Source organism: Zingiber officinale, chromosome 1A, assembly GCF_018446385.1.
Source record: "Zingiber officinale cultivar Zhangliang chromosome 1A, Zo_v1.1, whole genome shotgun sequence".
NCBI classification, from domain to species: Eukaryota; Viridiplantae; Streptophyta; class Magnoliopsida; order Zingiberales; family Zingiberaceae; genus Zingiber; species Zingiber officinale.
The window spans coordinates 170,968,442-170,989,010 of NC_055987.1; the positions used below are offsets into that span (position 1 = coordinate 170,968,442).

Here is a 20,569-nt window from a genome sequence, read left to right on the forward strand (position 1 = left end):
CTTGAGCAACGTGGGCATTTGAGTCTGGCAAGTCAAGTATACTTATTCCCCATTAGTTAAGAAGGTATTACAGATCAGATACAGGATGATTAGCTTCTTTAGCCGGTTCCTCAGAAGCAGTTGCACAGATGTTGGCTAGCTGGTTTGGGCAAGGGGAAAAAGAGTTCGATAGAGCCTATGATCACTTCAGGCAGCCAACTCCCAAGAAACTATAGGCTTGAACTGTGAGGAAGTCATATATTTAGCCGTGTCATGTATTCCATGTTTGACTTCTTGCACATAGGAGACTTCCCATGCGTGACCACTTAAAGTAGGTTGCTGAGAAGGATTGTACATTTTGTGGCGCTTAGACGAAGTTACAAGAACATCTCTTCTTCTAACGTCCACCTAATATCATAAAATTTAAGATTCGAATCTCAATATAATCAAGATAAATACCTTCCTCCTATGTCATTACCTTTTAATGTCGTTAACTCTCAAATTGTTGATTAAAATATCCATCTTTATTTTTCAAATTACTTTGATGACCTATAAAAAAAATTTTCGTGAGATTACCTTTAGAATTAATTGGATCTTAAAAATTAAATACTGAATTATCAAAATAAAAATAAAAAAAAACTCTTTTGACCAAAATATCATGTTTTCCTAAGCTTCCCACTGAAAACCCTTAAAATTTATAGGAAGCATTTTTCAGCAATCAAATGTTTCAGTCACTAGTGTTCATGGTACGAGCCAATCATGAGCCCGCAATGGAATAACCTCGAAGTGAACCTCAACATTTATAGGAATTTGAAGCAATCCGTGAGCCCGCAATGCAATAGCCTTGTAGACTGGAGAGGGAAAACCCATAATAATTTACAGGAAGCATTTTTCAACAACCAAATGCCACTGCCACCAGCATTCTTGGTACGGGTCAAGCAATGAGTCTACCTCTGTCAAAAAATTTCAAGTGTTCTTGCTTACCACCCCTCGCCCTGTGAATAGCATATCCATACTAAAAAAAATAATGTCACACAAGTATCTCCGGAACAGATGACCTTGATGACCTACCACTAGTTTGTGATTTAGCCGACTCAATCTTAGCAGACAATTCGGCTACCACCAGTTTGGTCAAAAGCAACCCAGCAACCAGAGCTGCTATCATCAACATTGTGAACACTGCGTTCCAGCTCCTAGTCGATATGTAACCGGTTAACAAAGGACCAATAGCAGCACCGACTGAGCCAGTCCCATCAATGATAGCAGTTACAGTGGCCAATGCTCGGGAGTTGCCATTCAGGGAGCTATGAGTACCCAAATCGGCTGATACTGCTGTTGTTATAAGTGCATAGGGGCCGTTGACAAAAATACCGGAGACAAACATAAGAATGATATTCCACCACAAGGAAATGCTTCCGTAGAGGCGGTAGAAGAAGAGAGCAGGAATGGCACAGTAGATGAAACTAGCTGCTGTTATTGCTCTGGCATCCAGGCGATCAGAGATGTGGCCTGCAAGGATGCCGCCTACTACACCTCCAACGTCAAACAGCGTTGACAGTGTCCCAGCCGTTGAGTCAGACAAGTATCTCCCATCGACAGCTGCATATGAACATAAACTCATGGCTTTAGAAGTTAGAGCAGATAACCAAATCACTAAGATGAGACAATCCAATGCTTGCATACTTTGGATTTTATCTCATAGACTGGAATTCATCGAAACTTATTAAATTAGTTTAAATTTTTACAAAAAAAACTGAATTCATCATGTTAATCAAATATTACACAACTTATATCTGTTGCATGAGTTTGTCAGTATCAAACTTAATTCAGAAATATGGATGAAGTTCTACCTGTGTGGCTGATGTAAAAGGGAAGCCAATAAAGGAAGGTATAGGCCACCAACTTGGAGAAGAATAGACAAAGAGCAAATGGCGCAACACCGGGAATCCTCCATGCCTCAAGAAAGCCTACTGCTCTTTCCTTCTCTATCAAGTGACCTTCTAAGAGAGGCTCGACAATATTATCTTTTTCAGCGAATTCTGGTTCCTGGGTTTCCTCGTTCTCAACTCCCATTTTGTCAGGACTAACAGGCAAGAAGAAGAAGACCATCAACCCAATAGAGGCGATGAAAAATCCAGGAACCACGAAGGAGTAACCCCAGCCATACTCGAGCATAGCAGCAGCAATCAATGATCCAGTTATATTGCCTATTGAGGTGTGCGCATTCCAGATGCCCATGATTAGCCCTCTCTTCTTCTTCCCGAACCAATTCCCTACCACCGCAACCACCGACGGCCAACCGGTGGACTGGAACAGACCAGCTAGCATCTGAACCACGAGGAAATAATAGAAACTGTGCAAATTGAGCCAGTAACCAACCCCAAACAACGACGTGAAAATTCCAGTCCCTACCATCCCAAAAGTAAGGATGATTCTCAAGTCAAACCGGTCGCCTAAATGCCCAGCAAAGTACATTCCGACTGAATAGCTCGCTAGGAAAGCAACATCGATCTGGCCGAGCAAGGCGGTGCCGTCCGGAGCGTCAAATGGAGCCCAGCCTTTCTTAAGCCCTGGTCTGTCCTCTGCTCCACTAAAGTAAAACCTTAGCCAGTGGGAGAAGCCCAGCTGGGTTGTCTCCGGATCCAGGACGCTCTTGACGATGCTCGTCGTCTTCCTGGTGGCGTGGTAAGATGTGTAGGCCACGAAGGTCAAGACTAGCACAATTGCTTGGTAGGTTTTGAAGGAAAAGGATGTGGCACTGATGTGCTCAAGGAATCGAACGCCCGCTGGCCTTTGGTTTTGCATCTCTCTTCTCCTTTCACTCACTTCGTTCGCTGAGCCCATGACCTGATTTCAGTATGTCTTGCGCTGGAACACGGATGAGAAAGATGAATCAACAACAAAAAAAAAGTCAATAACTTTGCACAAACTACAGCATCAACGATCGACTCTCAGACAACTACTCGGTAGGTAATAGAACAACGGCAGCCAATTAACATATGGCTAATGGTTCCTCGACATGATTTTCATCACACAATTCAGAATCAAACCCCTTTAAAATATACAACATGAGGATCAAAATCTCATCACACTATCGAGAATCAATCACACGAGAAGAGAAAGAAATACGAAGCATCACCTAGAAGAGGAGAGGATGAAAATGGATCAGTTCCCGAGTGGAAAGTTGATGTCTTTACCCGAGACACCCTTCTTTTAGGGAAAATAACGCAGGCAGAACAACCTCCGTGACGCTCCTTGGAATTAAGGCGCTGGGCGGTTGGATTGCTTGAAGCTGAAGGTCAGAGGAGGTGGGCGTGGGATGCGGGGATTTGTAGACACGCAAGGCAATGGCGCGGTGGAATGGCAGTGACCGATAGATTTGTTCCTGCAGCAAAATCACGCGGATGCCCCTCCGCTGACCAAGCGGACAAAGGGGCTTCTTCGAGAATTTACACCGACGGCCTGGCAACAGCCACGAGATATTCTGGGAATATACCATAGGGATCCATGGTGGCGTGCAAGCTCCGTACCCCAATGGGGTCCACGCCTTTCTGTTGATTGGCTACCATTTCGACCCCTCGGTTCAGCATTCCCATACATAAAGATTTGCTTGCATGGGTGGATGAGCTCCACCAATCCAGAATTAATAAATTAATTTGGACAAAAGGAACTACGAGCCCTTTCTTACATTATCGCATCCGTCAGCCTTTTTGTTATTGGTACTACAGTCCTTCGTCCTTGTTTAAAAATAAATAAATAAATAAATAACATAAACCTACCATCCCACTGGCAGTGGATGCCGGATCATATCGTGCGTGGATGCGTGGACGTGTGGATATGTGTGTGAAAGCAATATTATTAATATTATTATAGTAAAATAATAATTAAATAATTAAATAATGCTCGCTGTTAATTTTACTTGGGCCACGAGTCATCGCAATTAGCCCACTAATAAATGATAAAGTAAGCCTAATTTTTTTCCTAACAAAATTATAAAATATTCTCCTCTTCCAGAGAACGGTTTTTTTTCTTAACCGTGTATATAAAATTTATAAAATATCTATTTTGTGTACATAACTTCTAAAATACCAAATAACGTATGAGATATCAACCTCTCCCTCGTGGCTGCCAATCTTGTTTAGCGTGGTTGTCACGTGCATGCAAGCCATGCATAATTTATCTTCTTGAAGTGCATCTTATCCAGCACCGACGATCGACGATGATGTATCTTCTTTGTCAAACCTAAATTTAAATATCATGGTGCAGCACGGTTCATCTTCTTCGTCAAACACACGGTGCAACAACTCAACGTGTTTCCGACGTTACAACTTTATGCCACGGTTGATTTCTCTTCCTGATGTGCGTTCGAACTGACATCGATGATTGACAACGGTGCATCTTCTTTGTCAAACCTAAATCTAAATACCACGATGCAACACAGTTCAACAACTCAATGTGTTCCCTTCGTTGCAGCACGATGCAGAAACTTAACGAAGACAAATGACCCTCCTCTCTGGACCATCGAAGTTCTAACAGGTGAAACACAACCTTCCTCCTCGCCATCTCTGATTACAACGGTCGAGCGAGGTATGTTATTTATTTGGGTCAACGCTCAAATTAAAACTTTCTATAGTGCAAATCATCCTTATAAATGAAGTGTGTGCTTTGATTTGGTGTAAATCAATGTTCTGGCAACTCCAAAACTTTTGACAGTACTGTTCCGGCAATTAAAAGCATTCAAGAAAAACTCCAAAGCACCGGTAACATTTAAAATCCTATCGAGAATGAAACTTTTCACTGTGACCAATCTAGAAATATATATTGTCTTCTACTGTATTTTAGTTATCTTTTTTCCTTTTTTTATATATTAGTATTATGAAATGGTAGGAAGAATAACATTTTCAATTTTTAGATATCTTTATTTAGCTCTTTAAATCAAAGCCCTAATTTTAGATTTATCTTACATATAATTATTTCTTAAAGGATATATCCTAAAAGATTTATAGTATAATTTTAGTAAGATACACTTTTAATGATATATTGACTTTCTTTACTCGGTTAATGTATTTTTTTAAAATATTCAGAATCTTAATAGAATTTTTGTTTGTAATATAGTTAATTTATGATTGTATCAATGCAGGGAAGATCAAATTTTTAATGAGATGCTCATAGTTATGATACAATCTATAGATTCACAAATAAAGAATCAAAATAAATCTATTACTCCAAATATAAATTTGGGTACCGACAATATAACATATTCAACTTCATCTAGTATTGTGGCCAATACTAGAGACACTATTAATTACATGTTCAATTTGAGTGAACAAGCTCCTAAGTTTTGAGGATGACCCAATATTTACGAGTACAAGATTGGAAGATCTTTTTAAGGATACGTGGACTGAACAAGAATATAATGAGAATAGAATGGAAGCGGAAATTCAAATGAAAGTATCTGAGGATGAATTATTAGCAAATGATATGCACTATTCATTAGATGAGTCAATCAACACTAATGAATATAACGACCTTGAAGAGCAATTTCCATTAGCTGGAGATGCATATGAAATGAATACAAGACCTTTTCCATTACTAATTGAACAAGTAGATGACTCTGTTGAGGAATTTTTTATTGGTCAAGTAATTGTGTATTTTTTTAAACTTTTATTATGTTAACTCAAATAAATTTCAGTATTACTTACATAAACATATATAAATTCCTATTGTAGGTATACACAACGTAAAAATATTTTAAAGAAGCACTTGCTAAATATGCTATGATCAAACGCTTAACATACAAAATAAAGGACAGAAGGAAGAATAGAGTTAAAGCAATTTGCGATGAAAAAAATTACACATGGACAATAATTGCAAAGAGAGATATTGAGTTCATGATTACAAAATATTTAGATCATCATCAGTGTGATCTTTGTATGACAACAACTGATCATCTTGTATGCGTATCTTCATTTATAGCTTCTCAGATTGAAAGCTATTTTGTGGCATCAAAAGATTATAGACCCATAAACATTTAGAATGAGATGAAATCACGATTTGGTCTGAATATATCATATCGAAAGGCATACTATGAATGTATAAAAGTTATAAATAAGGTGGTAGGTGATTTCGATATGGATTATGGTAATGTTCCTAGATTATTTCGTGAACTAAAATATAGAGACCCAGATACATACGTTGCATTGAAAAAAAATTGTGATAAATTCCATTGTTGTTTTTGGGCTTTTGGTGCATGTGGAAGAGTTTTTCAAACCTATTTTGGAAAATTAATTGGAATTGATGCAACACACCTGAGGGGCAAGTTCCCTAGTGAATTATTGATGGTCACAACAATAGATGGTAATGGAAATCTTCTACCAGTTGATTTTGTAATTGCCGAGGTCGAGTGTGGCTCTGCATATGAGTGGTTTTTAAATCATTTAAAGATATTTATTGCAGTTGATCCATCAAATATGACAATTATATCTGATGGACATCGTAGAATATTATTTGTAATTAGTAAAGTTTAACCTACTACTTACCATGGATTATGTTGCCATCACTTATCATGTAATATGATTATTGATACTCATGATAGAGCTACATTAGGATTGTTTTGGACTACAACTAGAGCAAATACAATTCCACAATTTGATCGAATCATGCAAATTATGTCAGAGACACATGTAGATGCTTATAAATGTCTTTAAAATCTAGAATCTACAAAATGGGCAAATGCACATTTCCCTGGCAGAAGGTACTCAATGTTGACGATGAATTGCTCTAAAAGTATGAATGCATTGTTCAAGAAAACTCGAAAACTCCCAATTACAACACTAATAAACAACATAAGGAAGAAGGTTGCTCAATTTTATAACCATAGGGAGCAAGTGGATAATTGTGCAAGAGTATTGACGTCATTTACTCTGAAGGAGATTGAGACTAGGAGACAGAAAATTAGTTACTATATTGTTCATCCACATACCAGAACAGAAATTGAGGTACAAACTTAATCATCATCCTATAAAGTTGACAAGGAATGTTGTAAATGTGATTGTTATGAGTTTCAGATTTCAGGACTTTCTTGCCCACACCCTAGCAGTGTGTTTATATAGGAACATGGATTCGTATAAGTATTGTCAGCATTATTTCCTATTTGAAACTTGAAAAAGTATTTATATAGATCATATTTTTCCATGTAGAAGTAAACAATATTGGCCAATAGGTGGACAAAGAATGTATTGTTTTACCACTTAGTAGCCTTGTGCAACCTGGAAGACGGCAAGAATCCCATCTAAACACACGAGAAAGGTTAAAAACAAGTGTAGTAGGTGCAAACAATTGGGCCACAATAAAAGATCGTGTAGAATGCCTCCAGCAAGTTGATATATGTAATGGTGTTCTTGTATTGATGTTCTTTTATGATAGTGCTCAACTTTTGTATGCATTTAGCACACAAGCCTATCATTGTGATGAATGAACATATAAGTGTATTTTACAAAATATATTCAGATGTATGTTTTGCTAAATACATTTAAATATCTTAATGTAATGTTGTCTACATTATATTTCTATATTCATATGTTCGTTTATGTAGAGATATAAATTGTTGTGTTATGTTCTAAATTATTTTTGTATTGTATTGTGTAAAGTATTGTACAAAAAAGTTGTATTGTAAATTGTTGTGTTGCTGTGTTATTTATTGTGATAGAAATTTGTTAAAAAATCGTTGGTCTCGATATGATGTATCACAACGTTGTTTGATGGCATGGGTACATTCAAGAGACCAGTCTTAGTGCATAGGAACGAGTGCGTTTATTTTTGGTGTCATGTTAATCCGATGTCATTTGGTCAAAAGCAGTCGAATGGGTGTGTTTAATGGATTTGCATCTCAACCAGTCGACTGATTTTACATATGAGTCAAATTAGCATATATTAAATTATAAGTTTCATATATTAAGAAAGAGCATGGATCAAGAATCTCAAATATAGTGTGTTTAAGTGATTATCATCTACATTTTATTTATATTGAGTAAAAAAAACCTTATTTTTCATGCCTGAATCATATTTCAAAAATCGTTGCACTCAATATGATGTATCATAATGATATTAATGGGCATTTTCACATTCAGGACACTAACCCGAGCACATAAGAACTAATCCCATGTCGATCCGATGTTGTTTGGTCTATTAGTCGATTTAGATCAAAATCGGCTTATGGACTTTAAACACCCTAAAAATTAAAAAAATTTAAATATTAAGAAAGATCATGGATTAAGGATCTCAAATATGGCGTGTTTTAGTGATTACCATCTACATTTCATTTATATTGAGTAAAAAAGCCCCATTTTTTGTGCTTGAATCATGTTTAAAAAATCATTACTCTTAATACGATGTATCGTAATGATATTAATGGGCACTTTCACATTTAGGACACTTGCCCGAGCACATAGGATATGGTCCCATGTCGATCCAATGTTGTTTGATCCATTAGTTGATTTTAGTCAAAATCGGTTGATGGACTTTAGAGACTCTAAAAATTTAAAATATTAAATATTAAGAAATAGAATAGATCAAGGATCTCAAATATGGTGTGTTTAAGTAACTATCATTTACATTTCATTTATATTGAGTCAAAAAATCTCATTTTTCATGCCCGAATCATGTTTAAAAATCACTGCGCTTAATACGATGTATCATAATGATATTAATGAGCATTTTCACATTCAAGACACCAATCCGAACACATAGAAACTAATCCCATGTCAATCCGATGTCGTTTGATTTATCAGTCAATTTTAGTCAAAACCGACTGATGACTTTAGAGACCCTAAAAATTAAAAATTTTACATATTAAGAAAGAGCATGAATCAAGGATCTAAAATAAAAGATCAACATCAAGTATAATAGTTATACAAAACGTGCCTCACAAGGCATAATAAGAACAAGTTAACATACAAAGTACTCGAAGAACCCATATCAATACATTAATCATAACATGAAACGCCTATTCTAAGTCCATAGGTGGATGCTCAGAAGTCCCCTCGGGACGGTCTAGTAGCTAGCGCATGAGGTGTTGCTACCATGAGGTCTGGAGTTCAAATCTTGGCAAAGCCGAGGTAAATGCCTCCTTTATGTGCTAGTCACTATTCCAAAGTCTAGTAGTCGCTCGTGATTTATCTCCTACGTGTTGGCCCTGGGACGGGTTGGCGAGGGCACTAGGGGGAGCGTATTCACCTTTTGCCACCATAGGTGGATGCTCAGAAGCATCGGTTACATCACGCTAGGAGGAAGTGATGGAGGAGGATGACCCACCATCCATGAGCACACTAGGTCATGCAATGAAGCTATGCTCATCTGAATATCAATTTGTCTGCATCTAATATCCCCAAGCTTTGTACGCACTGTAGTCATATCACGTTCATGATTCATATGTAATTCCTCAAATCATATATTGATGGACTCAAAATTTGCCTACAAGCGATCGTTTGGATCCTCCAAGGAGTCATGATCATCTATGGCCGTCGGAGCTGCGTGCTCCTTAGCCACATCACTAAGCTGATCGACGTGATAGTCATGGTTAGATTCCCACACCATAGTCCCATTGTAGGCCTCCTTCATCCTAGCCAAGGCAAAGTTGAGCAGGCTAATCCCATCATACTCAATCAAAGGTTTGATGTTAATCTTGTCCCTTGTCCCATCGTTGGAGAAGGTCTAAAGCATTTAGGGTTTGGAGGGAGAAAAAAAATCGGGAGTTAGTGCAAGCAGTCAAATGGATGCTTAAATACACAAGTTGACTTTAAAAATTATTATGACATGAATCGATTCGACTAACATTTCTAGTTAGTCGATTGTTTTAGATCCTGATTTTAATAGAGAATAATCGATTTGACTAATTTTAGGGATTGATTTGACTGATTCAATTTTTGCGATGCACAAAGACAATTCAATTCGACTAATTTAAGGGATCAATTAGACTGATTGAGTACATGACATGTATAGAGACGATTTGATTCGACTGACATCAAGGATCGATTCGACTAATTCAATTTATGAGGTGCATAGAGACGAATCGATTCAATTGTTTCAATTTCTTTGGTGCATAGAGACTAATCGACTCAACTGACACTATGTATCAGTCGATTGATTTATTTTATAAAGTGAACAAAGACTAATTGATTCTACAAACACTTTGTATCAGTTGATTGATTCTTTTTCTAAAGTTCATAGAGACTAATCGATTCGACTGAGACTATGTATTAGTTGACTTATTCATTTTTGAACACGATTCAGGCACAATAAATGATATCGTAAGCTCAATGTAAATCGGCTGATGGCCTAATGAAACAACCCTAAGTTTTGTTTCCATCCTACGCACCATATAACATTCCAATGAAATAAAATCAAGTCGACTGCAAATAATAAACAATGCCTCTACATTCAACCCATCACTGATACAAAAAAAAAAAAGAAGAAGAAAGAAAGGCAAGTTTAAACTAGTCAAACATTTCAAAAGTCTGAACGTAGTCCTATTTTATTCTCTCTAAATCATAAATACTATTTATTTACGGAATTGTAAGGTCCTCGGGAGTGTACTGTCCAGCCTAGTCTGGTCAAAGATCCGAGCTTCCAACGTCATCAGTTTATTCACCTGCCATAAACCTAACCTAGTGAGTCTAACTTAGCACCTCCTAACCACCATATCAAGAATTACATAAATAGTCGCATGCATCATTAAATCTACCTCTACATGAAATTTATCATCAAAGAACAAATAAACATGAGAGTAAGCATCTACCATAAACATTAAACCTTGAGCATCATACAACATTTCATGTGTTCTTTAAATCCATCCTATTATTGAGCAATATCCTTTTGCATTTATCATATATCATTCATGGGTGGAGGTACATCATATATCCTTTATCCTTTATTCGATTAATCAATCTGTATAACTATGGTACCAGGCGGAGGGGCGTTAGCAACTCTCGTCACTTAGCCGTGGCCAAATATGAGAATATGGTATTGGGATCCCTCTGGGGCCTTGCCCTCACAGAATTTACACTAATCATTACTATTTTTTTTTACATAATTTTCGTTAAGGCAACCATGCACCATGACCTTAACATATTCTGTTAGACCACATAAAGCCCAATTAAACATTCATATCATTAACCTACATGAGGCTCAAATAAACATACATATCATTACTATGTGTAGCTCTTTAAGCATGGATATCATTAACTACATAAACCTAAATAAGCATTCCTACCGTTAATCCACACTAAGTTCAAACAAACACACATGTCATTAACTACATGTAGCTCTTGAAGCATGGGTATTGTTTGTTGGTGCAATCGACCTAGGATTGATCGGGGTTCGATCTTTGTTTTGATATGTGTGTCAAAGAGTTTAAGTTAGGTTTCATATTGGTTTGATATGTGTTTGAGTCATGCAAGACTTGGTGAAACACACATGATGAGCTTGGTGTGGCTAAGCTTGGGAAGCTCATCCTATGGCTCGAGTCCATGAGATCGGTGAAGGATGGTGCATCCGAGGGACCGCAGACGAGGAGCAATGGAATAAAGTCAAAGGAAGCGAACTTCAAGGCAATGTGAAGGATGGTACGGAGAGGAGCCGCGGGCTCGGGTGCATCTGAGGGACAAAGGTTGAGAAAGAGAGCTTCAAGGGTGACTCTGGAGAGGATGAGTGTGAGTGTGTAACCGGGATCAGTCGACTACTGGAAGTGACAATCAACTGGTATGGTCGACTACTGGAAGTGGTAGTCGACTGGTCCAGTCAACTATACAGTCGACTGGAAGTGAACAGAAGTATTTTTTTTCGCTCAGCCAGCAGCGACCAGTCGACTGGTAAGTAGCCGTTAGCAAACCGTTGGCACTACGAAGTAGTCGTTGGCTACCTCCAACGGTAACACCAGTCGATTGATAGAAGTGCCAGTCGACTGGTGCCGAGATGAGTTGATTTGTTGATCAACTCTCTTCTCTTATTTATAGGTAGCTTTGGGGCATGAAGGAGGTTACTGATTATTGTTGAATCACTCCTTATCATTGTCCAAAGCTTCCAAGCCATACTCTTCTTCCTACTCTTAATCTCCATCTTATAAAAGAAGAAGAGTGTTTTGTGAGAGGTTGTACTCCACCGAGAAGGAGTAAGCTCTAGCCGGAGATTGCCCGGGGCTGATCCACCGAAGGATTAAGGGTTTGTCCACCTTAAGGACACGCTGTAGAGTAGGAGCAAGCAATCTTCGAACCACGTAAAGGAATCGAGTTAGCGTTTGTGTTTTTACTTATTGCTTTCATTATTTTAATTTTTGTATTTCCGTTTGCACACTAACGTCTTGTAGAGAAGAAAGGGAATTGGGGGTGAACTAGTTATCCAACTCCCCTTCTAACCGGCCACCGATCCCCTACATTATTAACTACATGAACTTAAATAAGTATTCATACCATTAATCTACATTAAGCTCAACCAACATGCATATCATTAACTACGTGTAGCTCTTGAAGCATAGATAGCCTTAACTACATAAACCTAAATAAGCATTCATACCATTAATATGCATAAGTTCAAACAAACTTGCATATTAACTACATGAAGCTAAATAAACATGAATATATTTAGTCACATAAACATCCCTACACCTAAACCTCCTTGATCATCGGGTGACTAAACCTTCGTCAAAATCTGCTACACCCCCACACCCACTTCCACATCTCTCAAATCCTGCTGCAAATAGCCCAAGCAATTCTCCAAGCCTTCGCTGCTTGTAGCCCTCATTTCCCCCTCGAATCTTGCTGCGTAGGCCTCAAATATCCCTCAAACCCTGCTACCTTCAACCCTCATTTCCCCCTCAAAAACTTGTTGCATATACCCCAGAAAACTCTCAAAAAAATCCGTTGCTTATAGTCCTCAATTCTCCCCTCGAAAATCTGCTGCGTATACTCCAGATATCCCTCAAAACTTGTTGCTTTCAGAGCTCAACTCTCCCCTTGAAAACTTACTGTGTATACTCTAGAAATCCCACAAAACCTGCTGCTTTCAGCCCTCAATTCTCCCCTCAAAAACTTGTTGCGTATACTCCAGATATCCCTCAAAACCTACTGCTTTCAACCCTCAATTCTCCCTCGAAAACTTGCTTCCTACATAGATTTAAAGGCTCAGAAAGAAAAGGGTTTAAGAGGTGCCTTTGTGCTCGAAAGCTTGACGTTAGCGTGGCGATGACAAAGGCAACAACGATGGGAAGCTCTTTTGTCCTCATTCTTCCTTCCAAGTTTGGAGTCTCCTCTCCTCTTCTTGCTTACCACCGAGACCTCTCCCTCTTTTCTTTCCCCTTTCTTTTTTTTTTTGCTGTCCCCTTTCAAGCCCCCCCCCCCCTCTTATAAGCAAATCCTAGGGTTAAACCCATTCATTATCAATTGGCCGAGCCCATAAGTCCATTAATTGGCTAATAATGATTTAGCCCCTTAAATTCCTACTTATTCCTAAAGAAAATTTATTATTATACTCCCTCTTTGAATTTTCTCTCTCTTTTTTTTAAAAAGAACTAGACTTTACACCTAAACTACATCGGATTGACATGTGGTCAGATTCTATGTGTTCAAACTATTCTCCTGAATGTGTAAATGCTCCCGAACCTCATTATGATACAACAGATTGAGAGTTATAAAGTTTTGAACATGATTCAGGCATAATAAATGATGTCGTAAGCTCAACGTAAATGAAAATTATATGATAATCACTGATCCATACCATATTTAAGATCCTCTAGCTTCCCTCTATATGATGGTGTTAAAATTTTTATTTTTTCGATAGCCGAAGTCTATCAGCCGGTTTTGGTTAAAATCAGCTGATGGCTCAAACTACATCGGATTGAGATGTGGTCGGATCCTATGTGTTCGGACTGGTCTCCTAAATGTGTAAATGCCCTTGAACCTCATTACAATACAATGTATTAAGAGTTATGAAATTTTGAACACAATTCAAGAACAATAAATGATGTCATAAGCTCAATGTAAATGAAAATTATATAATAATCACTTATTCATACCATATTTGAGATCCTTGAGCTTCCCTCTATGTGATGGCGTTAAAATTTTTAATTTTTGGATAGTCAAAGTCCATCAACTGATTTTAGTCAAAATCGATTAATGACCCAAACTATATCGGATTGATATATGGTCAGATCCTATATGTTCGGGTTGGTCTCCTAAATGTGTAAATGCCCTCAAACCTCATTATGATAGAACGTATTGAGAGTTACGAATTTTTAAATATGATTTGGGCATAATAAATGATGTCGTAAGCTCAATATAAATAAAAATTATATGATAATCACTGACCTATACCATATTTGAGATCCTTGAGCTTCCCTCTATGTCATGGTATTAAAATTTCCATTTTTCGGATAGCCGAAGTCCATCAGCCTATTTTGATCAAAATTGACTAATGACCCAAACTACATTGGATCAACATGTGGTCGAATCCTATGTATTCGGGCTGGTCTCCTGAATGTGTAATTGCCCTCAAATCTCATTATGATACAACATATTGAGAGTTACAAATTTTTAAACATGATTCAGACACAATAAATGATGTTGTAAGCTCAATGTAAATGAAAATTATATGATAATCATTGACTTATACTATATTTGAGATCCTTGAGCTTCTCTTTATGTGATAGTGTTAAAATTTCCATTTTTCAGATAGTCGAAGTCCATCAGCCAATTTTGATCAAAATCAGTTGATGGCTCAAACTATATCGGATCGATCTATGGTAGGATCCTATGTGTTCGGGCTAGTCTTTTGAATGTGTAAATGCCCTTAAACCTCATTATGATACAATGTATTGAGAGTTATAAATTGTAACACCCCGCCTTCTACTGGCTAAGCTGTAAGGTCGGGGATTACATTATGCTGTTGCTAAACTATTCTTAATGTGCGGAAAACTGTACTGATTAAATTCTTACTCTATTAATGACTATTACGACCTGTAAGATTAGGTTCAAAGACCTCTCCGTTGACATACATATACTAGGGAAGGAACCCACACTTCTATTTGCTCAAAAGACTGAAATGAGACCCTTCCAGCTGAAATCAGACACTCCAATCGATCGGCTGATCGATTGGAGTCATCTGATCGATCCACTGGTCGATTCAGCGTGCTACTGTGCACGGAAGAACTTATGGATCGATCGGCTGATCGATCCAGCTATTCCAATCGATCCAATGATCGATTCAGAAGCTCTCTGTTCGTGAGAGCAATTTCTTGATTGATCGACTGATCGATCCAGTCTGGCCAATCGATCCAGTGATCGATTCCAGATCTTTCTGTTCGCGACAGAACGTTACCGGATCGATCGGCTGATCGATCTAGGAGCTTACTGTTCGCGGAACAAGCTGCCCAATCGATCGGCTGATCGATTGAGGAGCCTCCAATCGATTGGCTGATCGATTGGGGTTTCTGATTTTGTATCAGAAGTCTGATTTCAGCACTGTTTCGTGCTCAAATCATATATATCAACTCTATAAGCAAAGACAAAGCTACTAGACCTATCATTACTCATGGCTAGCTAATTAAGATCATGACAATCAGTAATCTAAGCATAACTATCGCAATTCAAGACACTTAATTAACTAAAAGTGCAGAAAAGTAATCTACAAGAAATACTAAGTTCTTAAGTTGCTAGTTTCTCCAAAGATCTTTATTCCAAGTTCCTATCCACACACATCTTCATTGCATTGTCCTCCAGCCTCTGCTAATCCATCTTTCCTTTACATTTATCTGCAGTATAAGGAAAAGAAGTATCTATAAGCTTGGGAGCTTAGTAAGAAACCATCTACCTCACAAAACATGCATACGATGCAATTTATGCTTTTAAAACATGCTATTTGAAATATATACTGAACATGTTGGAGCATGGCATGCCATACTATCATACAAAACATAGAAATCAAAAGCTGATCATGGCAATATCTTCTAGTATCAACAAGATAGAACTAAACTGATGCAACAACTAACTAAACTAATGCTAAACTGATGCAAATTCTGAACTGCAATCACATAACTAAATTGTGAAGCTTTGAAAACTATTTATCATAAATAGATGAAAATACTAATCATGCTGCTGATGACCCCGACAACTGTACTTACTGTGCGCGCATCCCTAACTAGACTCGGGGTTGCAAATCCCAATTCTAGTAGGACTACTAGGTTATCTAAACCTAGGGACGACTGTGGGAGCCCAACCCAAGGACAACTGAAGTCCAGTACAGTGCCACTGATAAAGTAAAATACTGTTTATAGCTAGTTTATCATATCTTGCTTTTTACTAGGTTATCTGAACCTAGAGCTAGGTTATCTGAACCTAGAGGCTACTATGGGAGCCCACTCATGGGACCGTAGTCCCATATAAGTTGTAGCAAGGCTAAGTATGCTATAAAATGCTCCTATTGCATTTATCTAAGCTATTAAAAATGCCTATGTTGCATTTAACTGAGCTAACATTTTATCAAACATTTGGTGCGCACTAATTCACACCCTATGTACTGAAAATCTGTATACAACTAAATTAAGGCATAAAATCGTGAAAAGAGTTACTTATACTGCAGGTGAGGGGTTTCTTACATCCTGCGCTAGATTTCCTTACGATCTGGTCGCTAGATTTCCGGTGGAGAAGATCCCTTCGTCAATCTCCTCGCGTCTACGTGCTCTTCTCTCGGAGAGGAGCGTTCTCGTGCCGGAGTTGTCGCAGGGAGGTGTTCCTACAACCCTAGGGATGGAACCCTAGGTTCCTTGGAGGTTGAAGTGCCTTGAGGTTTGGAAGAAGAGAGGGTTCACTAATAACTCCTCACTTAATTTTTCCTATTTATATTAAGTGGTTTATTCGGCCAACTTAAATATAAATATAATTGTTTACCTCTTCTTTCAGCACACCCCTGCTGGGGCCTCCTGGTTACTAGAGTTGTCTATAAGACATAGGGTCTCATAGGTCTCGGATTCAATTCCCGCTTAGGTTATTTTACGTTTCTATTTATTTTTGCTACTTCCGCTACTCTAAAAATTCCAGAAAAATAATAGAATATTTCTAAAAGTCTTTTGAGAATTTTCGAGTGTTACATAAATTTTTGAACATGATTCAGACATAATAAATGATGTCGTAAGCTCAATGTAAATGAAAATTATATGATAATCATTGACCCACACTATATTTGAAATCCTTGAGCTTCCCTCTATGTGATGGTATTAAAATTTTTATTTTTCGAATAACCGAAGTCCATTAGCTAGTTTTGGTCAAAACTGATGGATGACCCAAACTACATCGGATCGAAATGTGGCTAGATCTTATGTGTTCGAGTTGGTCTCCTGAATGTGTAAATGCCCATAAACCTCATTACGTTACAACGTATTGAGAGTTATGAATTTTTGAACACGATTCAGGCACAATAAATGACATCAGATTGACATGGAAAATTGTCTTTTGTGTTCAAGCTAATCTACTAAATGTATTCATGCCCTCTAATATCATTACGATACATTCAATAACATCATAATGAATAACACAAGACAAAACAAAAATTTTACACAGCATACAATTTTATATGATCAATTTAACCGAACACAATAGAACACAACACAATAATTTTACACAATTCAATACAAGATAATTTAGAGCAACACAACACTACAATTTTACACAATTTGATATCAGTCCAATACAAGAACATAACAATTTTACACACAATCCGATACAACAATTTAGGACAACAACACAACACAATAATTTTAAACAATTCAATATCAATCCATACAAGAACTACAAACATAATCTAGTACAAAATCAATTTAGAGTTTTTATACACAACACAACACAATATTTTTAAACAATCCAATATTAATCCAATATCAATCCAATACAAGAACAATATATGGATTTTACACACAATCCAATACAAGATCAATTTAGAACAACACTACACAATAATTTTAAACAATCCAATACAAAAATAACACAACACAACATTTTACAAAATTAACAATGAATAATCACAAGAATCTAGACTAAACAAATTTCATAATAAATAATTAGATGAAGTATAAATTTACAACAAACAAACATACTTCGAGCTTTGATATACAAATTACAAACATATTATACAACACGTCAATTATACATATTACAACACGTCATTTACAAAATTTGTCCTTACTGATTAATAATGCAACCTCTACTCTAAATTTATGAATATCTTTTTAGTAAATTTCATGTCAATATTGTATAATAGATGTCTTATATATTACATAATGAAGAAGGCATATTCATTCTTGCAATATCACAAAATTAAATTTGTAATAAAATTATAATGACAATGTATCATTGAAAATTACTAATAATGTAATAATTTACTTACGACAATATCTATTGAGGACAATCTACTTAAGGTGAAGCCCATTCTTCAAAAAGGTGATATTCTTGTAACCCATTATGCAACTCCTTCACTTTATCACTGGAAAACATTTTCATTCTAGAGACCTGTGAGCATCGGACAAACAAAAAAATATTCATAAAAAATATATAACAAGTATCATAATGCTAGAATATAAATTTCATATCTTAATACTAACTAGCTCAGCAAAATATTGATCATATTTATAGTTGTAGGATAACAAATTATAATGGTAGAACATTTTTGCCTTGGTATCCATGACCATTAAATGATAATGTGCACGATCAGTATTTATAGGTATAAAAATATACCTAACTTCTCGATCAACCAAATTTGTTTTGATAATATGACATAAACTTGTTTCCCATAAATATTCATATGATGACTATGAGATTCAATATATAATCATAAATTAGTGTAATTATATCACAAACATAATAAAAATTATAATATGAAGTCAAATATTTATCATGAATCCAGTTGAGCAATATATAGATTTATTATACAGCCTATTAGACGAGAAAACTTCAAACGAGGAAACTTCCTTAAAAAGTAATGAAATATATGCATCAATTACTTCCCTGTATGTAAATATGTTGCCTAAGACACATGTGAAGAAGACATTTATAGTCAATGAGTAGTAGTCTTCTTCCCATAGGAAATCGGAAGTAGGCAATCTCAAATTTTGAAGGAATTCTATTAGGTATGTCACATGTTCTTCTCGTTTTTTATTTTTTTATTTCTTTGATTTTTTTTCAAATACTATAAATAAATCAAACTTAATGTATTTAACATAAGAAAAAGAAAAATTAAAGATAATGCAATTACTTTAAACAAACTTAAATATATCTACATAAATGTCAACTTACTTTAATAACACTCAATATCATAGTCTTCATTTCCTTCTCCTTTGCTTTTATTTTATCAGCCTCTTCTTCATCATCAATTTCATCAACAACTAATATAGTTTTATCTTCTTCTTTCATTTCAAAATCAACTTCCATAGACTTTATCTCTAAGTTACTATTGGTGCAATATCCCTAGGTTAAGGTTGCTGGTTGACTAAGCTTGGGTTGGCTCAAGCTTGAGTCTTGATGTTTGGATTTGATGTTTGACAATACATGGAGATTGCGGATGCAATCGTCCATTTAGGGAGATTGTTGATACAATTCTCCTCTGGTCAAGGTTGATCAGTTAGATGTGAAGAAGAGTCAAGTAGGTCAAAGGGTTGACTGGATACTTGACTGGGAAAGTCCTAACTAGAGGTTAGGAAGTTGGAAATCCTAGTGGGTGAAGTTAGTTGAAAGTCCTGATGAGTGAAGCTAGGAAGGTGTAAGTCCCAGTGAGTGAAGTCAGATAGTGGGAAATCCTGGTGAGTGAAGCCAGGTGAAAACCCTAGTGAGTGAAGCTAGGTGAATGTCCTGGTGAGTGAAATCAGGCAGATGGGAAGTCCTAGTGAGTGAAACTAGGCAGATGGAAAGACTTGGTGAGTGAAACCAGACACGTCATTACAACAAAAATGACTTTTCGCAGCGTGCAAATTCGCTTTTTGCAGCGCGCATTACGTGCTACACAATTAAAAGCTGTTGAAAGTCATAAATTATCCGCGACATGCTTTTGCGCACTGTGAAAAGTATTTTCCGCAGCGCGCAAAGCACACCGCGGATAATAGTATTCACAGCGTGCTTTGCGCGCTGCGGAAAATACTTTTCGCAGCGCGCAAACGTATGCTGTTGATGGTCTTAACTATATTAAAAAAATAATTTGACAAAAATAATAAATTAAAATTTTACAACAAATTTAGTGCAAATCAAATCCATACAAAATTAATAAAAGTTATAGTTTTTCATTATACCATAAAAACTCAAAAGATCTAAAACAAGATATGAAATCTCTAACAAACTAGCAATTACATAACAACAATTCAACTTACAATCCAAACAAATTAGTATAATATGTATCAATCACACAATACTATAAATTTAGATAACCATGCGAGCGTGCTTTCTATTGTATCATCGAGAAACTGCATTTCATCATTTGGTCGAATTATGTCCACCTTTTCCACCAAAACCTTATCAACCCAAACTTTCCAACTTGATCCACCAAGAATAATGTGATGCACTTT

The 20,569-nt window shown here is 36.7% G+C and overlaps 1 protein-coding gene across 1 annotated transcript; it reads right to left on the reverse strand.

Annotated features, from left to right (window-relative positions):
- Positions 1-602: 602 nt before the first annotated feature.
- Positions 603-3,296, reverse strand: LOC122038408 (putative glycerol-3-phosphate transporter 1). The gene is made up of 3 exons (XM_042598150.1): positions 3,119-3,296; positions 1,830-2,847; positions 603-1,578 (listed from the first exon to the last, which is right to left on the reverse strand). The coding sequence occupies exons 2-3, from the start codon at positions 2,821-2,823 to the stop codon at positions 1,010-1,012; spliced, it is 1,563 nt and encodes a 520-aa protein (XP_042454084.1). The 5' UTR covers positions 2,824-2,847; positions 3,119-3,296; the 3' UTR covers positions 603-1,009.
- Positions 3,297-20,569: the final 17,273 nt, after the last annotated feature.

What these genes read in the sequence shown, in the direction of transcription:
- LOC122038408 (XM_042598150.1), bottom strand. Translation starts at nt 2,823, where the DNA reads ATGGGCTCAGCGAACGAAGTGAGTGAAAGGAGAAGAGAGATGCAAAAC. An exon ending in CTTTTACATCAGCCACACAG is followed by an intron (nt 1,579 to 1,829) that starts GTAGAACTTCAT and finishes GTTCATATGCAG; the next exon opens with CTGTCGATGGGAGATACTTG.